The sequence below is a fragment of the Trifolium pratense genome, linkage group LG2, assembly GCF_020283565.1.
Source record: "Trifolium pratense cultivar HEN17-A07 linkage group LG2, ARS_RC_1.1, whole genome shotgun sequence".
NCBI classification, from domain to species: domain Eukaryota; kingdom Viridiplantae; phylum Streptophyta; class Magnoliopsida; order Fabales; family Fabaceae; genus Trifolium; species Trifolium pratense.
The window spans coordinates 11,288,092-11,301,084 of NC_060060.1; the positions used below are offsets into that span (position 1 = coordinate 11,288,092).

At 31.3% G+C, this 12,993-nt stretch overlaps 1 protein-coding gene across 1 annotated transcript; it reads left to right on the top strand.

The window, feature by feature from the left end:
- Positions 1-6,398: 6,398 nt before the first annotated feature.
- LOC123908308 (seven transmembrane protein 1-like) lies at positions 6,399-11,651 on the top strand. Its single transcript, XM_045958912.1, has 12 exons — positions 6,399-6,684; positions 6,787-6,829; positions 8,829-8,855; positions 9,052-9,150; positions 9,262-9,374; positions 9,471-9,636; positions 10,135-10,239; positions 10,348-10,440; positions 10,553-10,573; positions 10,663-10,721; positions 10,967-11,057; positions 11,330-11,651. Exons 1-12 carry the CDS (start codon positions 6,461-6,463, stop codon positions 11,432-11,434), a joined length of 1,146 nt encoding a protein of 381 aa, XP_045814868.1. The 5' UTR covers positions 6,399-6,460; the 3' UTR covers positions 11,435-11,651.
- The last annotated feature ends 1,342 nt before the right edge of the window (positions 11,652-12,993 follow it).

The window sequence follows — 12,993 nt, forward strand, 5'->3', positions numbered from 1 at the left end:
AATTTATATCTCACCAAATTCCGCAATACAAAAACACAAAAAACCATATCAGTATAAACAAATTAAAAAAATTAAGGTAAAATGACACTTGTGATCGTTATCTTAATTTTAAATAGAGATATTTAATCTTTTATCAATTTTTTACGACATATTTAATCTCTTTTTTTTTTTATATTCGGATATGAAATTTAAGCATTAAAATTGTAGTTTTTTTTTCGGTGTATTAATTCTCTGGATCATAAATATATGTTATGTCTTAAAAAAATCATAAATTTAAAACTTGAAAATCATAAACAAACATGATGAAAGATAAAAATTTAAAAAATGACTACATATTATGAAGAAAAAAAAAATATAAAGGATTATACAATGCAAGGGTTGGGATTTGAATCCTGGTCATCCCACTTATACACCTTAAGAGTGAAATTTCTGGCCACTAAATTACTTGATAATAAAAAAACATCACTTGAAATTAAGTTTTAAAAATACGAAAAATAATATTGACAAAAATAAAATAAAATAAAAAAATTAATACGAGTAACTTACAAGACTACATTTGTATATCCTCGTTGGCAACCCTAGAATTTGTATAAGAATTGGCATCGTCGTGTTTGATAGATATCTTGAAGAGAGCCCTATTGATTTTTTGTGCTTACAATTAATAAAGGATAGCGATGAAATCCAGCATGATGATAAGAATCATCTGCACACGTACTTGTGCGGATCAATATCATTGTCACAAAATTGTAACGCATCGTCGCCGTTTTTGTCCTTTTCTTGGCTGGATTTGTGGATCAAATAAAATTCAATATGCAATGCATAGTTGATATCAAATAGAGTTAAGTTATATATTGACCATACATGACCAAAAAGTTAAAGTTGAGCAATATTGTTGTGGCAAGTGTGAGTGGTTAAGTCTCACATTGCTTAGAAAAGTGGAGATTGAACACTTTATAAGGGAGAGGACCCATAAACCTAACACCTTAAGGTTTTAAGTAAGAGTGTGGCGTCCAACTCACTTATAGAGTTGTTCTTAAGCCCAATATGGATGATCCATCGGCTCCTCTCTCGTGATGACCCAACAGTGGTATCAGAGTCGATGGTTCGACGAAGGGTTGAACTGGCTCCTTGTAATTAAAGTCTTCCTGACAAAGGTGGTCAGGCGGCGAGTCCACTGGAGCAGTGTGGCTTACGGTGGTACAAGTGTAGGATGAAGAAAGCTTCCACTTGAGGGGGAGTATATCCAAGAGTGGATGAACTCACACTTGAGGGGGAGATTGTTATGGCAAGTGTACGTGAGTGGTTAAGTCTCACATTGCTTAGAAAAGTGGAGGTTGAACACTTTATAACTGAGATGACCCATAAACCTAACACCTTAAGGTTTTGGGTAAGAGTGTGGTGTCCAACTCACTTGTAGAATTGTTCTTAAGCCCAATGTGGATGATTCCCCGGCTGCCCCCTCGTGATAACCCAACAAATATATATATATATATATATATATATATATATATATATATATATATATATGAGAGAACCCACAAATTTAATTTTTAAAATTTTGAGGGAAAATGTGATGTCAAAAATCACTTGTGTGGTTGCTTAAGGTTTAGTTTTGTCGATCCAATTCAGCGAGGTTCCTCCTCACACCCAATGATCTTAAGTTTTAGATAGAATTGTAGTGTCAAAAGTCACTTGTGTTATTGCTCAAGGCTCAATGTATCGTTCCAACCCAATGAGACTCCCCTCACTGTCAAACACCACGGAAATTTGGATTGCATTTAGTCATGCGGTGTTGAGTATATTAAATGTGATTTAAAATTTTACCTTTGATAAAAAAATGATATTGAACAATTTAAAAGTGAGAGAATCCATAAATTTAATATTTTAAAGTTTTTTAATTTGGTGAAAATGTATGGTGTGAATTTACCCTGTGTTGTTGTTGTTGTTCTTAATCCAATGTATTAATCCAACTTAAGGCTGGAGTAACTTAAGTCGCCAGATCCAGAACTTCTTCTTAGTGGGGTGAAAGATTATATATACTATAAAAAAAATTATACAAAAATGCATTAATATTTAAATAGTCACTCAACAATATTTCATTTTTTATTTTCTTTAATAGAAAATATAATTATAATTATAATTATATATATAAAAGGAGAGAAATGATACACTAAAGAGAGTCTATAAAAAGGTATATAAGAAGTACTAAATCCCCGATGAAAAGAAAAAATACAATAAAAACAAAGATAGAAAAACAAAAAGATATTTCATCTTCTATATGAATATTTGATTTTCACAATATTTATCGAAGAAAAGATATTTTCAATTAGTTGTCACACAAAATCAAAGTTAACTTCAAAAATAAATAGTTATATTGCTTTTATTTCTATCAAATACTTAAAATATCGATAATTTAATGGAGGCAACACTAAATTTAAATAATAAGGAGAATAAAGTGTAACTTCTCAAAATACCGACGTAACCTTACGACTTGTGTGATAGCACGGGTCTATTACTAGTTAGCTATGTGGAGACGGCTGCCACCAATATGATACACATGTATCTGTCCTTGGCCAGATTGAATCAAGAATGTTGGAATGGCAAGACGTCATATTTCCACCTAAAATTTTGCAATTGTGAGCTTGTTCGAATTGAGTATTTGGTCCCCATTCTGACTGACTGTCCAGCCACAACACCATTTGAAACAAATTTGAAACTAAAGAAAGAAGAGGAAGAGGATGGAAACTACTCTTTTGAAGCAAATTGTGGGATTGATCCTTGTATCTCGTGTAATAACATGCCAACCATTTGTTATGGAGTTGGAGTTGTATGTAGATTTATGGATATAATCCAAGGAAATCTCGTCTTGTTGCTGCAAAATCCTAATATATACTTGCAAGGAGTTTTAAGTTAACATGGCATTAAAGATGCGTAAAAGGGTGCATGTGCAGTGTATGTGTTCTACGATATTTATATGTTGATTGGTGTGGTGATCTCCTAGAATTTAGAATTTAGTGTAGGACTTAACTCAATCCTACAAAATCGGTTTGTAAATTGAGGATTGTCTCTAACCTCGCGCCTAGCGCTATTTGGCTTGAGGCACGAATATAAATAATGGATGGTCTGATAAGAAACCTGATAGCATGTGGTTCGGTGGATCGTGGAGAGACTCTGATACCATCATAAATCAACCCTACAAAACCGACTCGTAAAGTTAAGATTACCTCTACTTTATAAACAATTGTTCAAGTCATCTTGCAACTGATATGAAACTTCTTAACATGATCAAATTCGAGTGGACAATGAGAAACACAACAATTGATTATCTGTTTGAGTCTATGTTTGTACCGGGTAATCCAAATTATCATGAGGTAATCCAATTAATTTGGACTAACCAATACATTTGGAGGCTAGGTTCACAGCTTTCTAAAAGGAAATACTAGTGCCACTAAAATGTTACTAATGGTTTTATTGTAAAAAAAATAAATAAATTAATGTTTTATAAACGGTTTTTTTGTACTATGCTTTTTTAAACAAAATTTATTCGATTTGTCATTTTGTCCCTTGGTTGAACCTGGTCATTATAATGGAATGGTTCATAGAGGCATAACTCATTTATTGTCATTTGCCAAACACTCGTACATTCTGTACTTCATGAGTCACATGATTAATATATAAGCATATATATAAGCAACACAAACGTTGTTTTTTATTACTTTAAATAAAATTTTAGGGAAGTTTTGTTAAAAAAAAATGATTAAGGGATCATAAATTGAGATACATCATAAATGTTTCAAATTTTAGTTTTCCACTAGTGAAGATTTTTAGTATATCCTGTTAATGCTGCGAATATTATTTTGTGTTCAGGACCTACTCATCAGAATTATTTTCTGTTGAAGATTTTCCCACTCAAAATGATAGTACACAAGATGCTAAAGAATATTCACTACGTACATGCCATTAAATTTCTTGTTGGAACCCAGTTACACTCTCATAATATATGGTACTGTAAAGTGAGAGTGACATTTTGTTTATTATACATATCAATGAGCTGAGGCATAAAAGATTGTACCAACGATATTATAAATCAAATTTAATTGTTCTCATAAAGTTGAGACTAGAGAACGATGAAATGAACGTGATTTTTGTAAAATATTGCAATTAGGAAAGGGACTTTGATTTATTCGGTACAATTATACTGAGAATTATACAAAAACCATAACTATATAGTACGGAAATATTGTGATTGTACGATAATGTACATTATGTCAACACTCTAATGACACATTCTCTCTCTTTTTTTTTTTTTTCAAGTAAAAAATAACATTGTTTTCAAGTAAAAAATAACATTTTTGTTGGTCCGAATGAAGTTGGGTTTAATGGAAAAAGTTAACTCACAATATAAAGCTGAGATGGAAGGCTCAACTAGTTAAGTTGATTGAGTCAAATGTTAAGCAGTTGGACGTCCAAAGTTCATGTACTGTCTTACTAAAAAAAGAAATTGCGTCTAGCAAGAAGAATGATTCTATCATTAAGTGTGAAAAGTCGGCGCCTAAAGGTGCTTTCTGAAAGCCGGTCAAAGAGTCGATTATATGTCTGACCAGAAGACCGGTGAACCTTACCAGTGAAGCATAGAAGAGAAGTTAAAGAGAAAAAAACTAACATTAAAAAAATATATATAAAACTAATTTTCGAATCTAGGGTAAAAAAAAGTGTCTCCATATAGCATCTGACACGCCTCAAATGCTAGTACCTCCTATGGATGATGAACCTTAGAAAACAAGGAAAACAAAATAAAACAAGAGTATTCAATTTTTAAAAACAAAATGTGATGCAGTAAAAATTTCTGAAATTTGGTAAAATGTCAAGATTGATTTCAACATCATATCATATTTTGTGTTCTCATGTGTCACATGACTATGATCATTTGGATAGTTTTTAAAATCGTCAATTTTGGTACAAGGAGTGAGGGCATGGATTCTAGCCAACACTTTTCAAAATATTCAGCATTATTCATACACTTTTGTCTCAAATTAATTATGCAATTTGGAATATGCATAAATAGACTCACATGGAGTTCATTTGACTTAAGGGTTTGGACTCAGCATCGCATTAGAGAATATGCGACACATATTGTAGCAAAATCAATTCTAAGGATTCCTATTGGTGAAAGACCTCACCCATATTATCAAAAAAATAAGTAGGATAACATTGGCTAAATGAATGTGACTATAGCTTTAATGTATCAGTTAAAATATTCTTGAATGTACCGATCTAAACTATCAAGATAGTTGGCCGATCTGGAGTGGTGTTCCATTGGGTTACATGTTGAGCGCGGTACATGCAAATATTCTGACACTTAATTCAGTAATAGAGTAAAAGTGAGACGGCCTAGTTGAAAAGACATATCTATAGTCTCTAAGAGAAGCTATATGAGATTAATGAAGGGGTCATGTTGAGCGCGGTACATGCAAATATTCTGACACTTAATTCAGTAATAGAGTAAAAGTGAGACGGCCTAGTTGAAAAGACATATCTATAGTCTCTAAGAGAAGCTATATGAGATTAATGGAGGGGTCGTTACAAACGACGCCATTCAATGTCCTGAATCGGTAGCCATTGGTAGGTGTTACAAGCCGACAAGACATTATGAATCGAAGGGAATCCAATATTGAAAGACTAACCACGTTGGATCGTTGGATTAAGCCCTTATAAATGGCCTCAAGGTAATGAGAGATTGGACCTTGTGTCGGTCTAGAATACTTATTAAGTTGAAAGAGATTCATTTTTTTTTGTCTCGTGAACATAATTCAGTTGATAGGAATATCACATTGTATATATAGGAGTTGAAGTTCGACCCCAAAATTTTCATCTTTTTTATCTAAAGGAGTGAATTTCTAGTGATTAGATTATTTAATTGACATCAAATCAAATTCAATTAATTAGAGAACGAATCTTAAGGAGATTGTTAAAAAGAAAGTGTTATTAAACAAAAATTTATCTTTTTGAGTTTATTGTACATGGTCTATATTTTATACCAGATACATTAATCATATAAAGACCTAAAATTGTGGGGAAAAATTTGGTCAAGAAATTTTGTTATATTTTATCAGTTTTAGGTGATTCTTTTTAATCAAGACACACTATGCTGATTTTCTTCAACAGAATCTTATTTGGTACAAGAAACAAAAAATTTAATTTAATAGGAAAAGTGGGTTAGAAGAAAACTTTTCTTTTTAACACTTTTCTAGGAAAAAAGTTTTGGTTTTTTCTCTTAAAAATTTATTTTCTTTTATTCACAATTGATATCCCACAAAAGGACAAATGTATACGAAAAGGACTTTACACGATTGCGGTTTGTTTTGTAATTTCCCAAACCCACACACACACACTACACCACCTTTAAAACCACCTTAAACCTCTTTCTTCTGCAGCTGAAAAAACAAAAAAACAAACAAAGATGCAACCTTCATATTGCTTGAAGGAAAATAAACCCTGTGTTGGTTGGGTTCAAAATTACTTCAGTGACTGTTTATGTAATATTAATGATGAAATTTCATTTGCTTTTGGCTTCATAAGTTTAATTTGTTGGGGTGTTGCTGAAATTCCTCAGATTATCACTAATTTTCGTGCTAAGTCTAGCCATGGTGTTTCTCTTGTTTTTCTCCTCACTTGGGTTGCTGGGTTAGTCATTTTATTATGTTATTTATTTTTTTATTTAATTAATTATTTTTTTATTTAAACTTACTAATTTTTTTAATTAAATTTGTTACTTTTTGGTTGCAGAGACATATTTAACCTGGTGGGTTGTCTTCTAGAACCAGCTACGGTATGTGATTCTAATTTCTGAAATATATATACATTGTAAAATGCTGCTTGTGTGAGTTTCTGTTTTGTTCTGTTTTCTATGTTCTTAGAGTCCAATTTTATCTGGGTGTTGGGTTTCGAAGCGAGTTCCTCCAATTGAAGATTCGCTCCTCAACCAAGACCAAGACCTCGCGGGAGACAGACTCTTGATCAACCATTAACGAGTCCAATTTTGTTCTGAAATTAAATATAAAACAAAATGAAATTATATTTTAGTTCATTTTTTTCTCAAGTACATTTTGGTTTTAAGTATATCAATCAATAACCCAATTTTGTTTTCAAAGGGTTGAGCTTTTTTTTTTTTACGATGAAGTCAGAGAGGATCGAACCTAGAATTTCCTAGGTACTACTCAAATCCCTCACTAGACCAAACCTAACCTAGGAAGGGTTGATTGATATAATATAACGCGCATTCGGCACATCCCGTGCGCACGCACGGGTTTTTAACTAGTTTACTAGAAGATACTAGAATACTCACACAACCACAACGTAATCAATAGAGGTACCTCGAATAAGATTACCTCAAATGGAAAAAAAGCTTATGCCAAAAACAGCAATGATCAAATCTATGTTTTAAATATCAAAGATTATTTTCCCATTCTCAGTTTGTATTTTGTTCTAATTGCCAATTTTGTTTTAATAACTCCTTAAATCAAAATATTTGTGAGTTAATGATAGATTTTGTGAAATAATTCTTTGTTTTATTTTTTTTTTCTTTCTTTATAGTATTCATTTAAGTCCTTTTAAATTTACTTTTTTTTTTAAATTGACTTATTTTTTAACTTATGTAAAACAACTTATGCAAGTAAGGGTCAGTTTGGATTTTACTTATATTTGAGCTTATGAAAATAGCTTATGCAAATAAATAAACTTTTATGTTAATTCATAAGTTTTCACTAACAAAAATTGTATATTTATAAGTTGTTTTCATCATAAATTACCTTGAAAAGCTTATTTATTTACATAAGTTGTTTCGCATAAGCTAAAAAATAGGTCAATCCAAACAGGTCTTAAATAAGTTCCATTATATTATTATAAGTTTGTCAAGTTAGTTTTTGAAAAAACAATTTATAAAAATATAATTTTTATTAATAAAAATTTATGAATTAACAAAAAACATATTTATTTACCCAAGAGCACTTAGATGAGATGACGCGGGTCTCTTCTAACTTAACCAAGCTCCTGAGTTCGATCCTTGGTTTAGGCATGCAGCAGTGTTAAAACTCATAGGGAGAGTTTGTGACCCATTTGGATACTACGAGACTGGAGGGGTTAGTCTTTACAGTTGCGCGCAGTAGATACTCAATTCTTTTTGGGAGGGCGTGGATACCCGATTTAAAAAAAAAATATTTATTTGCATACATTATTTTCATAAATTTAAAAATAAGTCATCTAAACAAGTAATATTCATAATACGTGGCGTGTCACGATGTGGCCAAGTGCTAACCGAGTTGAGAATGCTTTCCCCTGCCTTTAAGAAAAGTGTGTATAAAATAATTTTTAAAATTTAGAAGTTGTTGGAAATTTAGTAAAGTTTTGAATTTTTTTATTTAAAAATAAACCAATGAAATCTGATATATTTTAAATAAAACATAATAAAATTTAATTTTATGAATTGTTAAGAGTAACAAATTCATTCAAAAAATTATTTAAGAAAATAAAAATATTATAATAATAATTCAATTAAATTGAAATGGTTGGAAGAATGTAGAATTCCTTGCCTTTCTATGTCCCTTACATGACATTTTGTCTCTTTGTTGTCAATAGTTATCTACTCTTTTCCATCATCATCAGTTCTTTCTTGCTTTATATTAATGATTTTTTATTTATGTTTTTTTAAATAATAAACACTTGTTAATATTTATTTATATTTTTCCTGACTTAACACATGCATGCACATAAGATTATTGTAATTATTGACTAACTTTTTCTTTCTGCTTTTTGGATGGCTGGAATTGCAGTTGCCAACCCAATACTACACAGCTCTGGTAATTAAAACACAATCTCCTCGTAATTTCCTATATATATTATTTTTCTTTTTTTGTTTCTTATGCTGCACTAGTCTTATAAATACAATTTACCACAGATATTTTTTTTATCTAGTAGTCTAGTAGCTAGAAATTCGATATAAATAATTGCGACCTTAACTTCATATTAATGGCATGTTATTTTGATTATTAACAGCTTTACACGATCACTACGATCGTGTTAGTATTGCAAAGCTTCTATTATGACTACATCTACAAATGGTGCAAGCGTCGTCAAAAGATCAAACCCGAAGAGGTTCTTTTGCAATTGCCAATTTATTATTATATAAGCCCCTTTCTGCTAATCAAATTGAAAAAAAAATATTATAATGTTGTCATTTACATTTACATTATTCTTATATTATAGACTTATGAAGAAGAGAAAAAACCATTGAAACCAAAACAAGGGATTTATGAGTCAGGAATTCCAATAAGAAGTGGAAAACACAGAGTAATACCTAGACCAGAGTACTACTATGGGTAAGTACTCATATTTAAGTTGTTAATTATTAGATTAAGATGTTTTGTTAATAAGTTTTGAATAGTAATTATTCAGTTAATTGAAAAAATTAACAGCTCAGCAAGATCATTGGCTGGTAATGTTACTCCACCATCTCGCTCTTACATGAGAGTTGCTAAAAGTGGACCTTCTGCTATGGGATTGAACGAAGATTCATCGTCTTCTGATGATGAGGCACATTCAGTTCCTGCAACACAGCCGAGACAAATCCCTCGTTCTGCGGTGAGTTATCTTTCGATAGAAGTCATTCATACAAGAAAATAAAATCGAAATTATATTGAATATGACAGAATCGTTATTACATCAACGGATACGTTAAACTTATATAGTCAGTGAGAAGAACAACTGACTTGTGTAACTAACTTTTATATCTAAAAATCTCATTCGGTAAATTTATGTAGTGTATGTTTGGTATCATGGTCAGTATGCCAGAATCATTGTGACTCAACGTGATTGTGTAGAAGCTACTAAGTGTAGCTTTTGAAAAATCATGGTGAGTCACTGTGATTCTGATATATCGAATGTGATACCAAACATAGGCTAGCTAATCAGAAGAACTACTAACTAGTTTAACTAATCTCATTCGATGTGAATTTATTCGCTAACATGTTTTTGTACTAATTTCTAAACTAGTCTTTGAACTAATTTGATGGTGTGTCACAATTTTATAGATGATTCGGTTACACTTCTATCTTTTTAATTCATTGTATACTTTTACAGGGAGCCTATGGAACATTTCTAGCTGCATCGATTAACTTGCCTATGCAGGGTAACGCTTTGAAAGTGGGATACATGAGACTGAGTGGAAGAAAACTACTCTCCCAAGTATGTTACTCGAACATTTCTAGTCCTATAATAATTTCATCATTGTTTGGTTGCGTTCAATTTGCATAATTGCATTTGCTTGTTGCTGCTAACTAGAATTCATCACAGGAACATGTAACACACAGTGCATTGGGTCAATGGTTGGGATGGCTCATGGCTGCTATCTATACCGGCGGTCGCATACCTCAAATATGGTTAAATGTATGTATCAAACTTTTATTTTACATTTTCCTTATATGATTTTATAGTTGTATTCTATATTTTTGTATGTTATTCTAATCGTTAATCTTCTTGCTACATGATTATTGTGCAGATCAAAAGAGGGAGTGTTGAGGTAATATTGAATCAGAATTCACAAATGTACATATTATTATCATCATCTATATTTACTCTAACTTTAGATGCTTTCTCTTTATGATGTAGGGATTAAATCCTTTCATGTTCATCTTTGCGCTGATTGCCAATTCCGCTTATGTGGGAAGGTTATAATTCATACTCACTTTATCTTACATATATCTAACACTGACATTTCAGACTAAAGACGTGTTCAGTATCCCACACGAGTCGGTGTTCAACACTAGCACCATACCGACACATATTGTAACATTTAAACTATTATTGATGTCGATGTGCCAGTCTTCCTTTGTGTCTATGCTTCATAGAGTTCTTATTGTTTGGAAAAAGACTATAATTTAAAATTCTAACTTAATTGTGTGTGTGCGCGCAGTATTCTTGTACGAACTACAGAATGGGAAAGCATCAAAGCTAATATGCCATGGTTGTTGGATGCCATTGTTTGTGTGGCATTGGACCTATTTGTATCCTTTATATGCAGTTTTTTTATGCAGCTTTTGATTTACGGTTACTCCCTCCGATCTAAAATATAAGCAAAGTTTCTCTTTCTCAGTTCATTGAATGATCTATGTATTTGTTCTATATTATTGACCGAATACAAAAAATCTTTCAATGAACCTAGAAAGAAAATCTTTGCTTATGTTTGAGACCAGAGTGAGTAGTTATTTTTAATTGGCCTACCCTTAAGTCTTAATTATATATGTGCTAAAGTTGCAAAACCTTAACAGTGACACAGATAATATTGCAGTACATCAATTACAGATACCATCGAAAGACAAGTCCAAGTGAATATGGTAATTGTGAAGACTACAAAGAAGCCAGAAAAACTATTGTTTCTTGATTTCTAGAGATGTAACATTAATTTTGAATTGAACTAATATTAGTATATAGTACTTTCTACTAGTCCACTATAACATTCAACTATAGTATGCTGTGGACTATATAAGTAACTAGCAATCAAAGTTAACAATGTCAAGCTTATGAAATTTGAACCGTTCATGGTTCTTAATTATACCTTATTTGTATTAAGCTCTATCAAATCAAATGATTAGTTATAACCATGTGTTAACATAGATGAGGTTGATTAATACTTTCTAGTCTCATATATAAGCAAAAAAATTCCAGGTTAATTGTATAACCAATGTATCTGGTCGACAATATAGATCACATACATCAGTTATTCAATGAAGTAGATACTTGAAACTTAAAAAAGCATCTTTACTTATATATCATTATAAAAATTACATCTATTGATAGTACCATGAACCGTTCATTTACATTTCTGAAAAATGTATAATTATATTGCTAAGATCTACAAATTGATTTGAAAACCTTGAACTTTATGTCATTATCAATAAAAAGATATGAGATTCATGGATTTGTCACACTCATGTATGTAGAATTGTGGAGAGATAGAACTTTGCCAAAATGTTATGGGACCAACGATGGGGGTTGGTGCAAAGTCCCACAAAGTTTGTTGCCGAGACCTCCTTTTGCAACCCTATTGATTCTGAGACACACTCTACGAAATTATTAAAATACACATGTCCCCTACCTTAGCCAGCGGAAGTTATTTTTCAAAATTTCTGATTTTTATAACGTCTGCTGCTTAAGTAGCGGAAAGGTAAAATTGGAAAGTCATAGAGCGCGAGTAACCAGTAAATAGGGGTGTGCATGGTCGGATAATTTGACAAACCAAACCATATCCAAACCGAAACCATTTAATTGGATTTGGATTCATAACCATAACCATATTTTATTATAAACCGGTTATAAAACTGGTTATAAATTTGGTTATGGATATATAACCAGTTATTTTAACCAAACCAAATTTAAAAGCGGTCATTTTTTAAATCCAATTTTTAACCGGTTATTTTTAAATCTGATAAAAAAAAATCAGTTATTTCCTTTTAAAAACTGGTTTTAAGACAATTTAAAAAAATCATTTTTTTTTTTTGAAAAAAATCTAAATTTAGTAAAACTTGCGTAAACAAAATAGTAAAGAAATCAGAATTTTATACATAGAATAAATTCCAATATTTTATTTGGATAATGTAATTGAATTTTCTTCATTTAATTTTATTTATTTTAATAAAATTGACCATAAACCCAAAAATTGACCGAAAAACCGAAAAAATCGACTGAAAAACCTAAAATCGGTCAAAAACCATAACTCGGCTGAAAAACCTAAAATCGACCAAAAGCCCTAAAATCGACTATAAACTCTAAAATCGGCTGAAAACCGAAAAATTAATCGAAAACCCAAAAATCAACCCTAAACCCAAAAAATCGGCCGAAAAACCTAAAATCGGCAAAAAACCCAAAAATCTACTATAAACCCTAAAATCGACCAAAAAACAAAAAATCGACCAAAAAATGAAAAATTCGACTCTAAACCCT

Bases quoted from the DNA above. Each gene is read 5' to 3' on its own strand.
- LOC123908308 (XM_045958912.1), top strand. From the start codon at position 6,461: ATGCAACCTTCATATTGCTTGAAGGAAAATAAACCCTGTGTTGGTTGG. The intron at 6,830-8,828 runs GTATGTGATTCT...CTGGAATTGCAG, and splicing joins GTCTTCTAGAACCAGCTACG to TTGCCAACCCAATACTACAC. The intron at 10,722-10,966 runs GTTATAATTCAT...GTGTGCGCGCAG, and splicing joins AATTCCGCTTATGTGGGAAG to TATTCTTGTACGAACTACAG.